A 19,991-nucleotide genomic window follows, 5' to 3' on the forward strand; every position below is an offset into this window, starting at 1 on the left:
GAGTTCAGTCCACTTTTTGTGGGAAGAGGACCTTGAGGACTTCCATAAACAGTCTTAAACATCTCCAGATGACATTCATCGGAAAAGAAAAAAAAAACACGTGAAATTGCCTTCAGATGTCACTCATTGATGGAGGGACCAACAGATCTTCGGCTCCATTTTTGACAAAATTGAACATCATAAGCAAATAAGGTTTTAAAGTGATCCTTTATGTCCCAAGTTTATCAATATTCCAAACATAAACATCCTTCATTCCATAGTTCACTTTAAAGATAAATTTAAATTTACATTATATTTTTTTTCTTAGTAAACATGCTGAAATTTAGAAACCGATTAACATTTCATTCGTTCTAGAACTTGTCACTCGTCAAGTACCGCAAAAGCCAACATACCCTTCATACATCCAACAATTATAGGATAAGCCTGAACAGTACTTAAATATACCCAAGAGAGACTTGCATGTAAGATTTTAGCTTTTCCCAAGTCGAAGAACTCACCAGTTTTACTTGTGAACTCTCTCTCTCTCTCTCTCTCTTTAAACTTGTTTAAACCATTGCTACTTACTCCACTAGTTACTATAATAAGACTAATGGCGATATGCTTTATATTGAAATGGAATTTCTCCTACTGTTTCCATTTCAACGATCGTACACAATGTTGCGTTCGTCCCAGATAGGACACCGGCAGGTGGCCCTCTTGTTTCTCCATTCAGCTCCGCACGTGTAGCAAAACTCGTGTCCACATCTGCAATGTCATTTTTGACAAACTTCAGTCATTACTTAAGGTAAAAAAAATACCATAAAGATGTATAAACACAAGGAATGGCAGGATGGTAAAAGAAGAGAACTAAATCTTTAATTATCAACTCTAACAAGAATATGGAGTGTGACATTTCTCAAGCTAATTAGGACAATTGATAGACTAGAGTATTCCTCTGAACGGAAATAAGGCAGACATAAAATAATAGGAAATTAGTGAACCGATCACAGCAGAAATGCAATGCAACAACTTGACGAAGTTAATACTTGATATCTAGCAAATATCTATTTCCACAGCAGACAGATATAAACAGGTATGCAATAACTGAAGGAGAAATCCATCTTGGATCTTGGATACTCACAGCTGAACCATCCCTGGAGTAGACCTTATTCACCTTTATTCTATTTTGCACAAAAGGTAGAGAGCCAATCCTAACTAATTCATACATTATTTCTTAGTGGTTGTCAAAATGATCCCACGTGTTGCAGTCACTCCATTTCCATGCAACTATCAATTGTTTATTGCTGAAATCATAAGCCCTCTGTAGGCTTTTTTCTCTTTTCACTGGATAAGGCTTCATTTCCTTGGAAATGATTGTGTGGTAACAAAGCCCACAACAAGGTTGATTTGTTTATGGGATTGCAGTTAGGAAGGCTGTTCATATCGCTGACAATGTAAGGACGAGGAGAAAGATTAATGCTGCGCGTGCAAATAGCATAGTTGTTAAAACACAAATCGGACTGGGCGGTCCGACTGGAGTCAGTGTAATTGGACCAGTGGATATTAGTCCCATCCTAGACATGCTTGAACAGGACAGTTTGCAGGCGAATATTACTGAAACCCAGTGAATCGGTTGGTTCAACCTGTTTAAGAGAATTTACAAATTTCCCACAGGCAAACAGGTTTTTTGAAAATTAAAAAATAAGTTGTGAAGTTTCAAAACAGAGATCACATTGCTTGTTAGGGTCGTGCTTTTCCACGAGTAAAACACAGCAAGCAGGTAAATATGAACAGTAAATCAGTGTTTGCTAAAAATAAATGACTACACTGAGAAGAAGAACCTATTCACATGCTATACTTCATTCCACCAAGGACATAAAATTTGCACGTTCATGTCAAAAAAAGGGAGTTGGAACTTTGCAAGTCAAATTCGGCTCAGCTTGCTCTGAAAATACATGGTGACTCTGAACAGTAACTCGTGTGATAATTTGAAAACGTATGGATGGGAGGAAAGAGAAAACCTTCACTCACTGGGGAAACTAACAGTAGAAAAGTTTGTACAACTAATTATCACTAATACAGTAGCAAGAACTACAGCACAAAAGTCGGAGCAAATCTACTTCATTAACATAAAACAGGGAGAGGGGGGAATGGGGGAGCCCAAGTTACTTAAATAATCTCTTGATCTTTCACAAGTGTGAATTCTCAAAGACATTAAACAACATAAAATGAAGTAGAAAGTAAGAATACCTGCAATAAATGTGGTAGCAACCCTCAGCAAGTGAAACCATATGACTGCATTTCGGACACTGACGCCAGAGATTCCTAGTAGCCAAAGATTTTAGTTTCTGATCTTCACCAGAGGGATCGGGGTTCAATCTTTCATAGGCAACGCAACTCATATTACTATGCCAGGGGACTTTGCAATTGATACAGAAAATGCCAAGGCATTTTGGGCATTTTCTGGCAGCCAATCCTTCAATAACACCGACTGTATATCCTTGAAGCTCAGCTTTTGAAAATAAAGTAGAACACATAGGATATGGGCAGTAAATCTTCTCTGCCACAGGAATGGATGCTTCCTTCACACGTGTGCTCATAATATCAAATAACTCAGGAGTCAAAAATGTTTTGCAGCTTTCAAGTTTCAGCTCAGACTGGCATTTCTCATATGGGCATTTAGGTAGCATTCCCTGAAGCAATTTAGATTGGACGTGTTTGGACAAACAAGAAAAGCAGTAGCTGTGGAGACAATCCCTAATTAAGAACATTTCATCTGCAAATATATCTTCCAAGCAAATTGCACAAGTCTCAATCCTTTTCTTCCCATTGTTATTTCCTGCAGATTGATTGACCTGGGAGGCTATTGCTTTCCTTGCAAGCTCAAATGCAAACTTAATATCCTTGTGTGCCACAATAGTTGCTTCATAATAAGTGAATTCTCTCAGAAGAAGGTTCATCTGAGAAGCCAATGATGCAACATTTGCCTGCATTTGGTGGTTTTTCCCTGTTATCTGCATGTGAGGTACCAAGTCAACCAGGATAATACAAATTTTCTGAGAATGCATTCCTTTATTTACGACAGAAGGAAGAAATTTAATATTGCTAATTTTGGATAATTAACAAAATGAATATTTATTATTTAATAATTTCTAAACCGGTGGTACAACATTCACATAGACCCTGGTCCTACAAATGGTGTCTAAAACAAGTTCTACAACAGCGAAAAGTATTCTAAATTGCAATTACATTGACTATGCTCACCACAGCCCGCAATATGTTGGCAAGTTTTTCAGACAGACATTATAAATTATTTAATAACATGGCATATAAATACGCAATTCTTTCAAATAAAAATTTTAAAAAATACACACAGAGCATGCATTGCTCTAGGGGGAAAAAAATAGATAGAGAATGCAAAAAGAAAATGTCTCTCACAATTAAACTACTAAAAATATTTCACATATGAGGAACATCTTAACACCGTTAACTGACCATGTCAGACTAAGAAAAGACCAGCTGAAGTTGCAACTTCCAGATTAGAACACTTTTATCCAAATTAAATTCATATTAACAACAACAACAAAAAAAGAAAAAAGAAAAAGAAAAAGACATAAGAAAATGAACTAGATAAGATGTACTTTTATTTACGTAACCATTACTTCACTTGTATTTGTAATAGAAACTTAAATAAAATACCACATCATTTTCAAGAGCAATTCATTATTGATAAATGACCATTAATACTCTAAAATTTTCAACCGCACTTATAGTTAGTACTAGTTAGCTTTAATTCAATGAGACTGCAAGCAGTTTTGGAACCCGAAATCAATACTCAAAGCAAGGTCAACAAACCTACAAACTCAAATAATAATAGTGAAAAATACACAATAGTCACTTACGAATTGATGCAGCAAAGCACTATCACAAACAATTGAAAGTCTCTTCAAACCCAGCATCGTAGCAACTTCAAGCCCTTCAATTAGTGCTTTCACTTCAACTACCATAGCGTTTAATTCGCGGTCATTCCCAATTAAACCCTTGCTCACCTCAAATACCAAGCCATCATTTCCATCGCATATAGCCACTCCAATCCCACCCACCATCTTATCAACCAAACCCTTGATATAAACCCTAAAGTTAAAATCCTGACCATTTGAAGTCGTCGAGCCTCCTCCATACGGCCTCTCTAAATTACCCCCCGTTTTTATCCACTCCTCCTCCGGAATATTCGAAATTTCACAGGCAAAAGCATGATCGTGGACCTGACGGTCTAGGTCGAGTTTGAATCGCTTCATTACCTCCTCGGCTTCGTAATAATCGAGAAGTTCCCGCTCAAACGTCAAAAGTTCATCTTCAAGGGTTTCCAGGTAACTAGGTTCGGAAACAACTTCGTCTGATATAGTTATTGGGTTTGAGGACGAAGCAGCGTCGACCGGGAGGGATGCGGTGAGAGCTTCTTGGAGTTGAAGTTGGAAGGCGTAGGAGAGGTCAGACTCAAGGTTTTGCGCCGCCGCAACTTCACGGCGTTGCGCATCCAGCAGGGTGGAGATGTCTTCGTTCACTTCCATTCCGGCGCCAAAAAAATTCTTCAGTAACTATGCGATCTCAATAAGTTTTTCACTTTACTTCAACTTTTTCCCCCCGGTAATTTCTGAGGGTTTTTTTATGGCTGTTAACGTCAGGGTTAATATTTTTAACTTCACAGTGTCTGTGGATGATGGAGTTGATTTTGATTATGTGAATTGATTTTTTAATCGTTAAGAGAAAAGTGAGGTCAAGTGAGAGAAGAAGCCAAATATGATGGTTGAAATAATAAAATAAAGGTCAAAAAATCAATTTTTTGGGTGAAAAATGGGCCCAAACAGCCCCCTTAGACTTATATGACTGTTTGTCTTTCGTAATTTTGAATTTTGAGTTCATTTTGAATTTTGTGCTTGGAGGATTTATTTTGAAATTGTTGAAAATAAGTTCTTTACGTCCTTTTATAAAATTGTTTCCCAAAATATAAAAATGAAAAATGCGTTTACTTTGAAATTTTGAGAATATCTTTTCATGCTATTTTATTCAAGAAGCTACCACAACACTACCACTAGATCCACTATAAAGTCGCCACCGCTAGCTCGAATACACTGCCAACCAAGATCAACACAACCACTGACCGCCAACACACCACCACCACCATCACCACAATGAACCCGCACCATCATCCAAAATCAACTGCGACCGCCAAAATCAACCAAATCAACATCAATTCAACCACCGTGAACATCCATTCATCCATCGTAGAAAAGGAGAAGAAAAGAACATACCGTCAACTTATCCACCATGAACCATCAATTCGGGAAGAAATGCAGAAAACGGAGAAGAAAGAAGAACATACCACCACAACCATGCACATTCAATTCATCCACTGCACCACATCACCATCGTTGACTGCCACCACCACCACCTATCGTCACCAAATCAAAAAACCTCCAAAAACGTAGATCAACACCGATTGCGACGTTGCGTTCACTGCAGGGTCGCCTCTCCACGCCTGTGCCGACATTGGCACATCTCCTTCATTGTTGGTTGCAGTGTTTGAGAGAGAAGCCGTCGTCGAGAGAGAAGGAAGAGAAGGCTATTTGGGAAGAGTGAAAGGAGACAGAAGAGAGACGGGCTTGAACGAGTTTCTCTTTCTCGTTTCCCGTGTTTTCAAAAAAATTTAGGTTTTGTACAGAAAACTTCCAAATTGACGTCTTGCATTTTCTTTACAAAAAAAAATTTCGTTTCTAAAATAGAAAAGAGAACGCGTTTTCACTGTTTTGAAAAATTGAAAATAGAAAACGACTTGAGAACAGCAAAGAGAACATGACCTTCGTAATCACCCAACTTATACCATTATCACGATTTGCTAAACTTTAAAATACTTCACATTGTTCACCGAGTTTTATCCGTTTCCACTCCATCCATCACTCTAAAAAAACTCTTGTCTCATTTGCTGATGTAACTAACGAAAATATGACATGACAACTTATCACCATTAAAAAACTATAATTCAATCAAATCATTGTTTCATTACTCATCCAACTTGCACTTGGTCACAATTTACTTATCAAACTTCAAAATGCTTCCCCCCTCATCTTTGAAATGCTGCATTTCATCCATTATCCACCATATTTCGTTCTCTCTGTTGCTAATGTTCGCATAAAAATCCCACAAAGTAAATTACAAATGTTAAAGAAATTATAACTCAACAAAACTATCAACTTACTAAAATTACCATTTATGAAAAAACGTGACTTCCATTGCCCCTATAAACCTTTTTAAAACTCAATAAAGCATCCCCAAATGATTCTTTTAGAAATGTAACTTTTAAATTTGAACGATTTACTGGGTGAAAAATAGGTTTTAATCTAAAATCGATAATCTGAAGAGTAACTTGTTCGATATTAAGTTGATTTGTGAAAATGCTTTATCTACATTTCACCACTTTAATTTCTAATTATATCCAATTGATCATATGTGATCTTCAATAAGCGTTTTGTATTTCAATCATACTTTGTCTACGTTTTACTATTTTCTCATTCATTGCCTTCAATTCTATCAATTTTATCAATATTTACCTAACAAACACAATATATACAAAATTAAGCCATAATTCATTAAAATATCCAACAAAATACTCTAATCTAAAGGTATAAATAAGTGTAATATAACGCATTTATCACTAGAGTTTTTTGTGGCTGAAACTGGGGATGCTTTATTGGATTTTAAAGAAGTTTATGAGACATGGAAGTCAGGTTTCACATATGGTGATTTTTGCGAGTTGATAATTTGGTTAAGTTGTAATTTTTTTTATGATTGTACTTACCTATGAAATTTCGTACAATAAATTAGCAACGAAGCGAACGAAATATGGCAAATAATAGATGAAGTGCAATATCTCAAATATGAATGTTTATTGGGAAGTATTTTGAAGTTCAATTAACAAGTTCTGACATAGTGTAAGTTAGATGAGTAATGAAACAATAGTTTGGCTGAGTCGTAATTTTTTAATATTCGTAACTGGACACGTTAGATTTTCATTAGTCGCGTCATTAAATAAGGCAATGGAACTTTAAAGGTGATGGATGGAATGTAAACGGACAAAATTCAGTGAATACTATGAAGCAATTTGAAGTTTAATGAGTAAACCGTAACCACGATATAAGTTGGGTGATTATTGAAACAATTAACTCGCAGGAATGAGCATTTCTTCACATATTCAAATTCTACTTCGTTTTTTATTTTGGTAACTAAAATTTCAATTGAATCATCTAATTCTAATTTCGTTGCAGCCGAATTTTTCTGTTTAATGTTAGTCCTTGTTACTAAAATTGAATGTATCAATCTGATTGACTGCAATTTGATGTGTATTACGTGTCCAAGTGAATATACAATTTAATTGAGTTGAGTCGGCAGATTATGAAAATAAATAACCGTCTATTAGGTGACATATAATTTCAAAGTGACTTGAATAAGGTGTATTTATCTCGAAGCATAATCACGTCAAATTGCCATCAATTTAACGTCTACATTAGAATTGGAGAGGTAAGTTAAATAATGGGGTTAATGAAGTGATCAACATAATTCGACATTACTAATTTGATAGCGATAGATTATAATCGAGTGATCTACTTTGACCGAAAGTGAAATTAACTCGTTTAACCAAGGTCGGTCCGGAGAATTTGGAGGCTCTAGGCGATTAACTTTTTTGATTCCCTCAAACATAATTTTTTTTATAATCGTAAATTCATAAAACTACTTAAATATTTAACCAAACAATATTTCTATAATAAAATGAAAATTTCGTGCAGTTCAAAAGATATAGTAGCAAAATAAATCTCCTCTCGTGAACCCATGACGACTTGAGAGACCAAATTATGCTTCATCATCATCAAATGCATGGATCATGAAAAATCTCAATTTGGACCCACGATAGTAATTTCATCCGAAATATTTACAAAATGAGAGTAATTTCATCCAAAAAAAAAAAACCCTAAAAATTCAATTCTTGTGCCAAACATCAATGCACAACAACTTATCCAGCAGAAGCAATAAGCATGGCTGGTCTTGAAAATCAAACTTTTTTAATCGATTATGAGGCACCTATCGCCGGCCAACTTCATCAAGTGTCCAAAACTGTTATCAAGAAATTTGGGGACGAACGGAGAACAACAGCTAAAGAAAATGAATAAGGTCAATAATAATCTTCTTCTGATGAATCAAAGTAATCATAATCTTCATCTTCATTGTCTTCGTCTTCATCATCTAAAATATGCTCCTCATCCCAGAGTGGACAGGTACAAGTAGCTTCCTTGTTTTTCCACTCAGCTCCACAAGTATAGCAAAATTCATGACCACATCTGCTCGGGAACATTTGCCACAAATTAAAGGACAGGGAAAATGTTAATGCAACATCAAACACCATCAAGTTGAGAATATGAAGGGCCAGGTGTCTAAGTTTCTGACAAAATAACGATAACTTCTTTACTATAAACAACATTAAACAACAAACATCACTTTCTCCTTCGACATTCTGAATATTACTTACCGCATACGCTACGTTTTTTTCAATGCAACTACTGTATAACATCAACTTCCGGTGTAAACTCCAGTTTCAATTTATTAAAATATTAGGCCTTCAGTTGTCCAGACTATCAAACCTTTTTTATCTGGATTGGGCATCTTCGAGAAGAGCTCGAGCTTAATCATAATGCCAATGGAACAATGACGAACAGTAACATATTTTCCTCAGGCAGGTAACAGAGAATGTAAAGAAATAAACCACCAAACATAGGGGAAAACCCTAAAACAAACCAAAAGGTCCAGAAACACCAAGTCTAAAACAGAGCTCAGAAGTTTTCAATGGGCATAAAGCAGAGCACAAAAATGACATGCAGAGTGGAATCAGAGAGCTGAGAAGTCAGTGTCTTAGATCCATGGGTCAGTTTTCAGCATTTTCAGCTCGACATAAATGATACACAAGTTTCCTGGTGATAATGCGTTGATTCCAAATTTCAGTCAATCTAGGCGTCAAAAATTTGCTACATGTATCAATTTTCAGTTCAATATTGCAGCCTTCATGCGGGCATTTAGGCAGCATCCCGTGGAGTAACTTCACTTCTACGTGTTGTTTCATGCAAGAAAAGCAATAACGGTGCATACAATCGTCGATTGAGAAGATTTCATCAATATTTGTGTCCTCTAAACAAATCACACAAGTCTCCTGTGAATTCCTAGAACCATTACATTCTGCAGGCTTGTTCATCTGAGACACTATAGCTTGTCTTGCGAGCTTAAATGCAAACTTAATGTCATTTCGAGCCACAAGAGATGGCTGGCAGTATGTAAGCTTTTTGCGAAGGTGATAAACTTGATTCACTAGAGCAGAAACCTTCGGCTGTTTTGCTGGCCATTTGCCTGTAATCTGCAGTTTCAAATACAATGTCAACAACATGAAGTGTAATTCGGAAAAATGCATAGGAACATAGTTCGGGTAATATCCAAGTATAATCATTTCACAACCAAGCAGAATGTCAACAATCAAAATTATATTTAAAATTATATTTAAAAAAATATATATTGAGATTCTTCATTACTCTTCTTCCTATAGAGATTATTTAAATAATTCCATAAGACTGTGTTAAGGTGAGATATATTTATAAAAGTATCCATATCTGCAAGCAGAACATGGTTGTGGAAAGATTAACCAAGCTTCAGAAACCGAGTCTTTTCAAATATCATTCCATCCAAAGCCCCCATCTTTCTCACCATGCACAACAAACACTGAAAAGGAAAAAAGAATGTTGTCTTAACTTCTTCACTCTCCACCATTGATGCGGGACATCCTTTAATAAAAATAATAATACGTCTAGTGGCAAACAACAAATTAAAAAGGAGATATAACAGAAAGATAGAGGAAGAAAAAGAAGGAAGGAAATCACGGAAGCTCTCCAAGTCCGTGCAAGTGTCTAGGTTAAAAGCGTTTTAATAAAATATCTCCAATGAGCTGTAAAAACTGGAGAAGGGATATATCCCACCCACGCTTTAAGATATGAAGAGTTATTATACTTATACTTGTAGAACACTACATATTCTGATTCTACTAGAAAGATCATATGAACTACCATGATCAAGAAAACCCTATAGGTAGAGCTGATCAATAATTATCCAATTCCCAACACTAGAAACAAATTATTATTTCATTGTAACAAGGAACCTCAATTAGCATACAATGTGGAATCATCAGCGTTGAGAGGGATGCCCACAAGCTTCTTGTCACATGATAAAACAAAAAATTACTCAAAATGCAGAAAAAAAAAGATGCCAGCATTAACTATCATAATAACACCATGGGCCATAACTTCCCAATGAGTAGGAAACAAGAACAATACCCCTCTAAATATCTGACAAAAAAGGTGACTGAGAATTAACTAAACAAGCATACACTTTTCTGGTACTTACTCACCCCCACTTGCCAATAATTTTATCATTTTGCCATTATGATCCCATCAAAGACATTTTTCCAAACAACCACTTATAATCAAACTACTCATGTTATTTGCAGTTCTTTTAATTAAACAAGAACAAACTTTCATTTATTAGAAATGCTGTCGCAATATCCTTTTCACCTAAGTCTGTAAGCCCTAGGATTCCACGATATGATTCTCATAGTGCAAATTAGAAGACATGGGAAATCTAATGACAGAATATTCCATATGTTATGGAGACTGATGGTAAAATTATTTCCTCTCCCATTTGGTATTGTGGATGGCTAGCAGGTTGAAACAATATTTTCAAACATTTCTCACTTTTATATGCGGTTCAAACTTCTAAGTCAACACCTATTTCTGAATACTGTAAACAAAATCAACTCAATTTTCCATTCTCTTCCTCTCGAGAAAGAGATCAATTTCTATTTTTCCACTTCAAGTTTTCTCTTGGACTGCCCTTATTTCTCCCGTCCATGATGGAACTCCCAAACCAAACCACTCTTTTCAACTCTCTCACTATTTATCTAATGTGTTCTCACTATCAAGGACGTATTACTTCTCCAACTGATAAAATATCAATAAGACCTCCAAAACTCCTCAAGACAGACAAAAGATGTGCACGCAAAAGAGGGAGAAAATCTTATTTCCCCCTTGAATGTACACTCTCTACATGTCTCTCCCCCCAGCAGAAAGCCTGAACCCACCACCGCCCGTTGCATGTCTCCACAATCTTACATATTCGAGGATATAGCTTAGGATCATGCAAATGAGCAATTTTTCACCTTCTCTTTATTAATAAACATATATCTGATGCACAAATTTGCTCTGTTTCATAAAAAAGAAACCACTAAGATTCCAAAGAACACCGGCAGCGTAAGCAAGCATTTAATTTTGTGTCAGTCACAGTTCTAAATTTTTAACGCCTATGTATTTAAGAATATAACATCTTATTAAAAATACGTACTTTACTAACAATAATAAGAATCACATTTCCTAATAATGCGCGTAATTATAAAATTCCAAACTTTCTAATAGACGGAGTAATAAAATGAACCAAAACTCACAAATTGGAAAACCGGAAAGTAGTCGCAATAAAGAACGACCCTTTCCAAATCTAGCTCCAGTGCGGCGTTGAGACCCTCGATCAAAGCCCTGATTTCCGCGCACCGCCTGCTCGTCCCATTTCCGACCAATGGCTTTCGCAATTCGAACAATAAGTTGTCCCTAGAATCACATATTGCTACACCAATCCCGCCCAGAACAGTGCCGTTTGGCAAGTCCTCCAGTAAGCCCTTAAAATAAATCCTAAAAATCTCGTTATTCACACCTTTGGAAGTGCCCTCGCCAAAGGGCTGCTCAAAATTGTCCCCCCATTCCTCCCACTCGTCGTCTGACATTCTCGAGATTTCAAAAGCTACACGATGGTCATGGATCATGCGGTGGAGATCACTCTTCAATTTATTAAATTCCGCTTCGGAGATTATATGGTCATTAAGTTCCTGCTCGAGTTTTAGAAGCTCACCAGACTGGAGGTCAGTGAAATTCGAGAAGTCCTCGTCTAACTGACGGGAATTCGACTGGGGTTGGGGAGGAGAGTCCGAGGAAGTGGAGGAAGAGGGTTGGTTCTGGTTTAGAGAAAGAGATGCATTGATGGCTTCTTGGAGTTGAATATTAAATGCTAAGTCAAGGTCGGAGTCCACAGCCTTCGCTGCCATCAATTCGCGGCGTTGCTCGGCGGCGATATCCCGGAAGGCGTCGTTGTCGGCAGCGTCGGAGAAGTAAATTGAACTGTCTTCCAATTCCAGCGGTCGGCCAATCGACATACCGCAATTGTGTGTACTTTTTGTAACCCGATTTTGACAATATAAACATGAAAACGGGAGAATTCTTAACTTGTTCGACTGCCTAGACTTTGTTCCCGTCTATACTTCAATTATCTATAAAATTGGAAAAATTGCAGCATTGTCCTCAACCTATTGAAACGCAGTAGAAAATGGTCTCCACTCTATTCTTTTGACATTACAACCCCAACCCTATGATTTCTCTCAAAATCTTCTGAAGGGATTCAAATGAGAAGTCATTTTTCTTATTTTTTTGGGGACTCAAATAGGCAGTTGTGTGGTCTTTAATAAATCATTACACAATTGTACATAAGGGTGGATATGATTTCATTTGATTCTGAATCTAAGAGAACTAGATCGAATTATAAATCAATGATTTTCTTGATAATAGAACCAAATGGGTTTTTTAAAGGTATGGAACCAAACCGAACCGATCCATCAGGTTCTGATTTGGTTCTAATTCTATTACTTAAATTTTCAGACTTACGCTACATCCATAAGTTAGTAATATATACTTAAATAAGAAATATAAGCATCAATCATTTAGCAAGTTCAAATTACCAATCATCAAGATTTCAAAATTTCAAACTGACAAACAAAATATAAACGAATGCTTCTTTGCCAAAAGTTAATAATATCAAGTTTCATAATAGAAACTGAGCCCTTACCATCTGGACGATCATTAATCGTATAATACTTCACTACTTCGTTTGAAGGATATGCAGAGCAATGTTTGGAACTCTTGAGGGTTTGAATTTAGAGTAATACCCTTAATGGGCTGTACAAAAAATAATGGTTATTGGATTGACTTCAATTAATACAAGATTAGATTCATATAAAAATAAAATTATAAATTAAGTTTGGTTCTTGGTTTGGTTCTAGAACTAGAACCAAACGTGAACCAGAATCAAATGGTTCTCGTTACAAGGAATCAAAACCATTCATTTTTTTTGTGGAACAGAATCTAGTCGCTTGATTTCGTTTTGTTCTGGTTCGGTTTGGACATTTTGTCCACCCTTAATTGTACAGATCCTTGATTCCTCGAATTCCATATATTTTCCAATTTTAAAAGTTGTGTGCAAGCTACCTTTCCCGTCCCTCTCCCACTCACCCTTCATGCAAAATCACACCAAATTTAGTATAGACCATTGAAAATAATTTTACACCAAAAATTATTTTGAATTATTTAGTCATTAAATTATAAATTATATTTAATTAACTAAAATATTCCATTTATTAATAAATTGAAAATATTAAACATAATACCGCAAATTATAAAAATTACATTGAACGCACAAGAGACCTTATGGGGTAATAAATTATTATTTTAGTTAAATGTTGTGTTGTACTTTTTTCTTTTAATTATTTATGTTGTTCTAGTTCTAATTTATTAATTATAGAATCTGTAATTTGACTTTTTAATGAACAATATTAATTTATTGTTGTCATAATTATTACTTATTAGTTGACAAAAAATTTATAAATAAATGTTAAATAATATTAATCATCATATTAAAGTAATTATATATCAATGAAAATCTATTAATACTTACTAAAATATTAAAGAGGGACATAGACGGAAGAAACAATTTTTTGTAAAGTGGAAAGAAGGGCAAAATGGGGTTATTGAAAATTCTTATATTTGACATAAGGGTGATTATATTACTTCCACAATAAGTGTTTGACACACCACAAGTTTTTTATTTACTTAAATAATCATGAGTAAAATGATATAAATATCCTATCTGTTAATTCAATAATATATTTATTAATTTCATCACCATCATTTATACACCTCAAAAATATATCTCTTATTTAAATAAACATGCAATAATTCATGCATCAAAAGATTTAAAGATTCATACCATTGTGGTGGTTATATTACTACCATCACTCTAGTGTAAAACACTAGAGTTACAACATCCAAAACTGCACAAGGATTTGGAATTCTACCACCACACAAAAAGAGAATCAAAGGCCCTACTCAAGATCCAAAAGCCTTAATTGCTAGTACCATACCTTCTCTACCATGTACCATATAATTAATAACAGGGTTTTTTCCGATAGGTCTCGAACATCAGTTATTTTTGCTAGCCATGGCAACCCCCTACCTCAATGAATGATAGAGTGATGTATACATATTGTTGAATGGATGTAAGAAGAATTGGATAAAAAGGGAGGGTGGAGGGGGAGGAGGTAATAATAGAGAGAAAACATTCGAATTTTGAATTGGACCCATAAGACCATTTTGAAAACAGGACGATGAGACGAGCAATATTCATAGCTATGCTATGATGTACAATGGATTTTGACCATTCGAATTCGTTTATGACTCAAAAATTAATATTTAAAGTTTTAGCGTTATTTCTGTCATTTAGTTTATTTTGGATTCTTTTCAATTTTAGTTATTTTAAATTACGTTTTCATGTAAACCCTTATCAATAAGGGGATATTTTGTTGTTTTGATTATCTTTCATTAATAAAATTTGTGATTCTCTTATACTTTGGTGGATTTCAAATTTCGTATTCTTAAAGTTTTCGCTTGAATTCTTTATTTTGTGCTGCGTCATAACGAAATATAGTTTTTGTTGAAGTTACTAAATTAATATCCATTTTGGTCTTCTTCTTTTTCAAAGATTGTTTATGGCAAAAGAAGGAAAATGGTGGAGAGCCGATTCTTGAGAGGGACCAAAGAGAAGGGAAATACGCACCACCTTTTTGTTTACTAAATTAATGTTCAATTTGTTCGAATTTCAATAAATGACGAGTAAAAAATAATTCATTTTTATAATTTTCTTGTAGATTTCTTACATATGTATCATTTCTTTAAGCCCCCATTTGGTAGCAATTTTTTACCCCAAAAACCATCCTTTTATCGTTATTTCACCATTCCAACCATCCTTTTTTACTTCTTCATTAACAGGTGGGAATTATTTTTCTATCTAACAGTCAAAAAATCAATTCTTATAATCACTACCGAACATGCCTTAAATTTTGAGATAGTGAATTTTTTACACCCATTTTAACGTGAAATTAACAGGAAATAAATACACGTAAAACCTTACAAAACCACCACAACTTGATCGTAGTTACCTATATCTAATATGGGTGAAAACATGCACTAGAGTTTATATATATATGGGACATGACTTAGTAATATTTGTCCCAGGTGGGATATAAATGTATCAATTCGTTATGATGTTTACTGGTCAATTTAAAAATATCATTATTGAATTGATTTTAATTGACAAAAACTATATTGTTGGAATCCATTAACGATTCAAAACACAAACATTTACATAAATTCATGCAAATTCAAAATTCATGGAATGTATTTACATTTTAAAAGACCAATTTTATTAAGAGAACTAAATCAAATTTTTAGTTTGTTATTGTTTTCTTGTTTAGGTTATAATTATAAATTTGTTTTGGGGTGTTTATGAAAAGTATATTTTGATTAAGGAGCGCATAAAAAGTGGTAAAGCAATAATATTTGTGGAGGCAATATAATAATTCTTTTTAGTTTTTATTGGATTAATATTATAATTATAAATTTGATGTGGTGCATTTATTGAAAACATTTTAATTGTGGTGTAGTAAGTAAAACTTGCAATGGTAATATACTTATCCTGATATAAATGAATAGTGTCACACCAAATTTTGCATTATATTTGACCACTCATTGGAGAGGATTTTACACTAAATTTAACCAATTTTAATCCCTCATTGGAGATGCCCTTAATTCATTCAAATTAGCTTTATGATGAGATTTGGACGACCAATGCATGTGTCTAATAGAACCCAAAAATGTAACAAGGAAAGCAATTTCCATAAGAATCCTGCATTTAGATAAATATAGTATTCACATAGATGAGATCTCGAAGTTGGATTAACATGTATGATTTAACTTTCAAATTAATGCTTCTATGTATACCGATCAAAAGAGAATAGAATTTAACTACATTGAATTGAAAAGTTTAAATCTTGATGAGGAAATAGAATTTAACTACATTGAGTTACAAAGTTTAAATCTTGATGAGAAATAATAATTCAGCATACTCTCACATTATAATAATTCAAAACAATATAATGCTAAATGAAGAATAGAGCTACTTTGAAAATATGGGCTCACTTGGTAGAATTTATGCTCTTGCTTCTATTTTTTGTAGAAGATCTTCACGAGAAAGTTATATTAACTGGCTTTTGGAAATGAATTTTTATATGGGTCAACTTCGTTTAAAATCTCTTCTAATAGGAAGAAATATTTTTATAAAATTAATCAAATTGATTCAAAGTAACTTTTGAATCTCAAGCATTCATTTTAACCTCTCCAAAGTCATGCCAAATGATTTCTACATCCCATCACGAGTGTGCGACTTCGCATAATGGTTTCAAATTTCAAATTCGATAAACTTGAAATTACTATTATCTCATTGCACGATTATTGTTCAAGTTACGCGTGTGTTTAGCATTGACATCTCTTAGCTATCACATGGAAGTAAATGACATAGTAGAATGAGTAGAAAAGATAGGATAATTTTGGATAGTTATAGTTTAGGTAAAACAGTTTTATGCCATGCGTTATAAACGGCAAATAGCATTGACATCGAGCTTTTGCACACAAAACACAAGTTGACATGTAATAAAATTCTTATAACCAAAGGTTTCGTGGCAGCCACGTAAGCAATCAATGGTTATCATTTGCATAGCAATGTGATATGATTTGGTAGAATTGAAATATTACTTTTCTGAATTAACATGAATATTTCTCCAAATAGACTGATTTCTACAACAATTACCGTGCTTGATTTACACGATTTTGAAACGTTTTGGCAGTACATGTTCAATACGTAACAAGCTATAAATATTGATCTATTTTAAGTCACGTGATACGAGATATTTTTAGTGCAATAATGTTTTACGAGTTGTAACTTGGCACGATTTGTATGATTACAAGTCGTGACAAGTGATATATGTGTCCTATTCTCCCCAAATGTTGGTTGACTCGAGGATGTGATAATACAAAATCTCAACACTTCCATAGAACATGTTCCAAGAAGAAGCTCAGATATATAACAGAAGTTTTACGTATTATGTACTGATTTTACTGTTGGGAATCTACTTATACATGCACAGCGGAATTTAAAATAATTTTCGATTCCCACCAAGAATCGTCTTTGTGTTTAGATAGAAATTGTGATAAGATTGTACCTTTTCCAGATCTGCAATCTTTTCGCTTTTCTTTTCGTTCCATCAACCTTGATTTGCCACCACAACTGTCCAATTGTCCAGCCTCCAACGGTGATTCACACAGAGAATATGATTGCAGCCTCTAGGGTTTTCTCTTGTGCCAGCAAGAATAATGAAAACCATATGGATCTCAAACCCTAGTTATGTATTTATATAAACCCAAACAGGTTCGGCCCGGTCCGGTCCAATAATTAATTAATCCAATTAATTAAATCCGGTCCGTGAATTAATTAATCCAATTAATTAATTCGAAAATATAAATAACAAATCAAATTAATTAATTTATCCAACGATTGTTAAATTAACCAATTGGCAATTTGCAATCTTCCAATTCTCTTTTGTGTGTGACTCATTAGGTTCCCGACCACGATGCCTAACGACGTGAAATATTATTTTGATCAAATCAAAATTGATAAATTAAAACACCCTTTTAATTTATCGTCAATTCACATTCGCCGTCCCTGATTGACATCTAGCAATGTGTCAGGGCAATACATGTGACGGGAAATGTCACGTGGTATGACAAAATCAAATTCGTTCGTTTACCGTGAAACTATAATCCCTTCGTCAATATGATCCGATCAATTACGAGATATGAAATTGTGTCAATCTCGATCATCGATCATGTCTTTCACTCTACTATTAAGTCAATATAAGTCAAAAACTCATTTTCGACTTATGACTACACCTTGGCCAAGGATTTGATCATTGACTTAATTGAATGAAATGCAGATCATAATCTCCTACTATCTAAGAGTGACGAATCCTTTATTGATCAATCACAACCTTCATACGATTCTTGACGTACCCGAACGATGTCGTATTAGCAGCCATTTTCAGAGCAACATCTAACACCGCCAAAGTATGACTGTCCTCATATAAGGTACCATGACGACCTCAAGTCAAAGGACCAATTTCACTACCGAACGTTAGAGATTAACCACCGACACTCAGATAGTTATCCATGTGGAATCTCTCGACGGGTCTCCAATGTTTTGTTCTATAACAAAACATCCACATGTTCATTTAAGTGTCACCACACTTTAACTTGTGAGATCAGCTACTTACTTCACAAGTAAGAAATGCCACACGTGATGGTCTATCCGTAATAACGATATCCGTATCTCGTTATTACTTACGACCACGAATGATTTAAGATTCAATCAGATGTAATTTGTATCTCACAATCACAACTCTTTGTGATTAACAAATTACAAATATTTGAATTTTCGGACTCTATTATTTATTTAATTGTCTATTAATTAAATAATAGATCTGCCATTTCATTGCATTAATTATATATAAAAAGTATTTATGTCCAAAATTGATTGGATCTAGGGCATAATACTTACAAACTCCCACTTGCACTATATTCAATCACTTATGTATCAAATATCATAAGTCTACATGACGATCATGTTTATACTACGACAACTCTTTCTCGGTGGATCTGCAATATTATTAAATGTGGAAATTTGCTCTTCTCTTTACGTCATTTCTATGTATTATCTCTTTGATGAGATTATACCGCCTTAATACATGTTTGGATCATGATGAGACCTTAGTTCCTTTGCTTTCGCAATGGCTCTATTATTATCAAAATACTATTGTATGTGATCAACAATATCAGGAACTACTCCAAATTCATTTATGAATATCATGATCCATATTGCAACTCTTTGCTACTTCTGAAATATTCATGTATTAGGTTTCTACTATTGAATCAACGGCTGCTCACGTTTGGAACCTTTCCAACATACCGCTTAAGAGTAAACCAGTTTCTCCATATGAAATCTTCTCAAGATTTCATCTATATAAATTGGGATGAGTTAAGCAATCTTCTAGATCTACCTCTCTAGATCAAGTTGCTTATCCCATATCGTTTATGAATAAATCCTTTAACAACCATTATTTCAACGATTGAAACATAGGGATGTCATTTTAGGAATACGAAAAATGCTCCCACTATCTTCTTGTAAACACACAATTCGTTTTCAAATCCAAGAGACTTCTCTTAACCTATAGTCACGATATGCAACTGTTGCAAACAAAACCCGAATGGACTTAAGAAATTCTACAGGAGAAATATTTCACCAAGGTCAACATTTAACCTTTGCTTCTAGCCTTGCTTTGTATATATGGATATCCACTTCCATATCGACATTTCCCTTGTAAACTATTTACAAAACCTTATGGGTTTTATTCCATCAGGAGGCTTAACAAAGGTCCAAACCTTGTTCACATACGCCGAGTTCATCTCGAGTATCATGGCCTCATGCTGTCTCTTTTAAATCAACACTTGACTTTATTTTGTTGCGACTAGCAGGTTCATTATCCTGGATCACTAATACCTGATTAATGATCATGAATTCGCACTTTCTTGAAGGTCGAATGATCCTAC

At 34.6% G+C, this 19,991-nt stretch overlaps 1 protein-coding gene across 1 annotated transcript; it reads right to left on the reverse strand.

The window, feature by feature from the left end:
- Positions 1-260: 260 nt before the first annotated feature.
- LOC111393051 lies at positions 261-12,411 on the reverse strand. Its single transcript, XM_023018452.1, has 11 exons — positions 11,564-12,411; positions 8,988-9,433; positions 8,824-8,921; positions 8,670-8,756; positions 8,311-8,369; positions 5,498-5,602; positions 5,399-5,431; positions 5,070-5,111; positions 3,882-4,577; positions 2,230-2,993; positions 261-744 (listed from the first exon to the last, which is right to left on the reverse strand). Exons 1-11 carry the CDS (start codon positions 12,320-12,322, stop codon positions 639-641), a joined length of 3,195 nt encoding a protein of 1,064 aa, XP_022874220.1. The 5' UTR covers positions 12,323-12,411; the 3' UTR covers positions 261-638.
- Between the last annotated feature and the right edge of the window lie 7,580 nt (positions 12,412-19,991).

This window comes from Olea europaea, chromosome 4, assembly GCF_002742605.1.
Source record: "Olea europaea var. sylvestris chromosome 4, O_europaea_v1, whole genome shotgun sequence".
NCBI classification, from domain to species: domain Eukaryota; kingdom Viridiplantae; phylum Streptophyta; class Magnoliopsida; order Lamiales; family Oleaceae; genus Olea; species Olea europaea.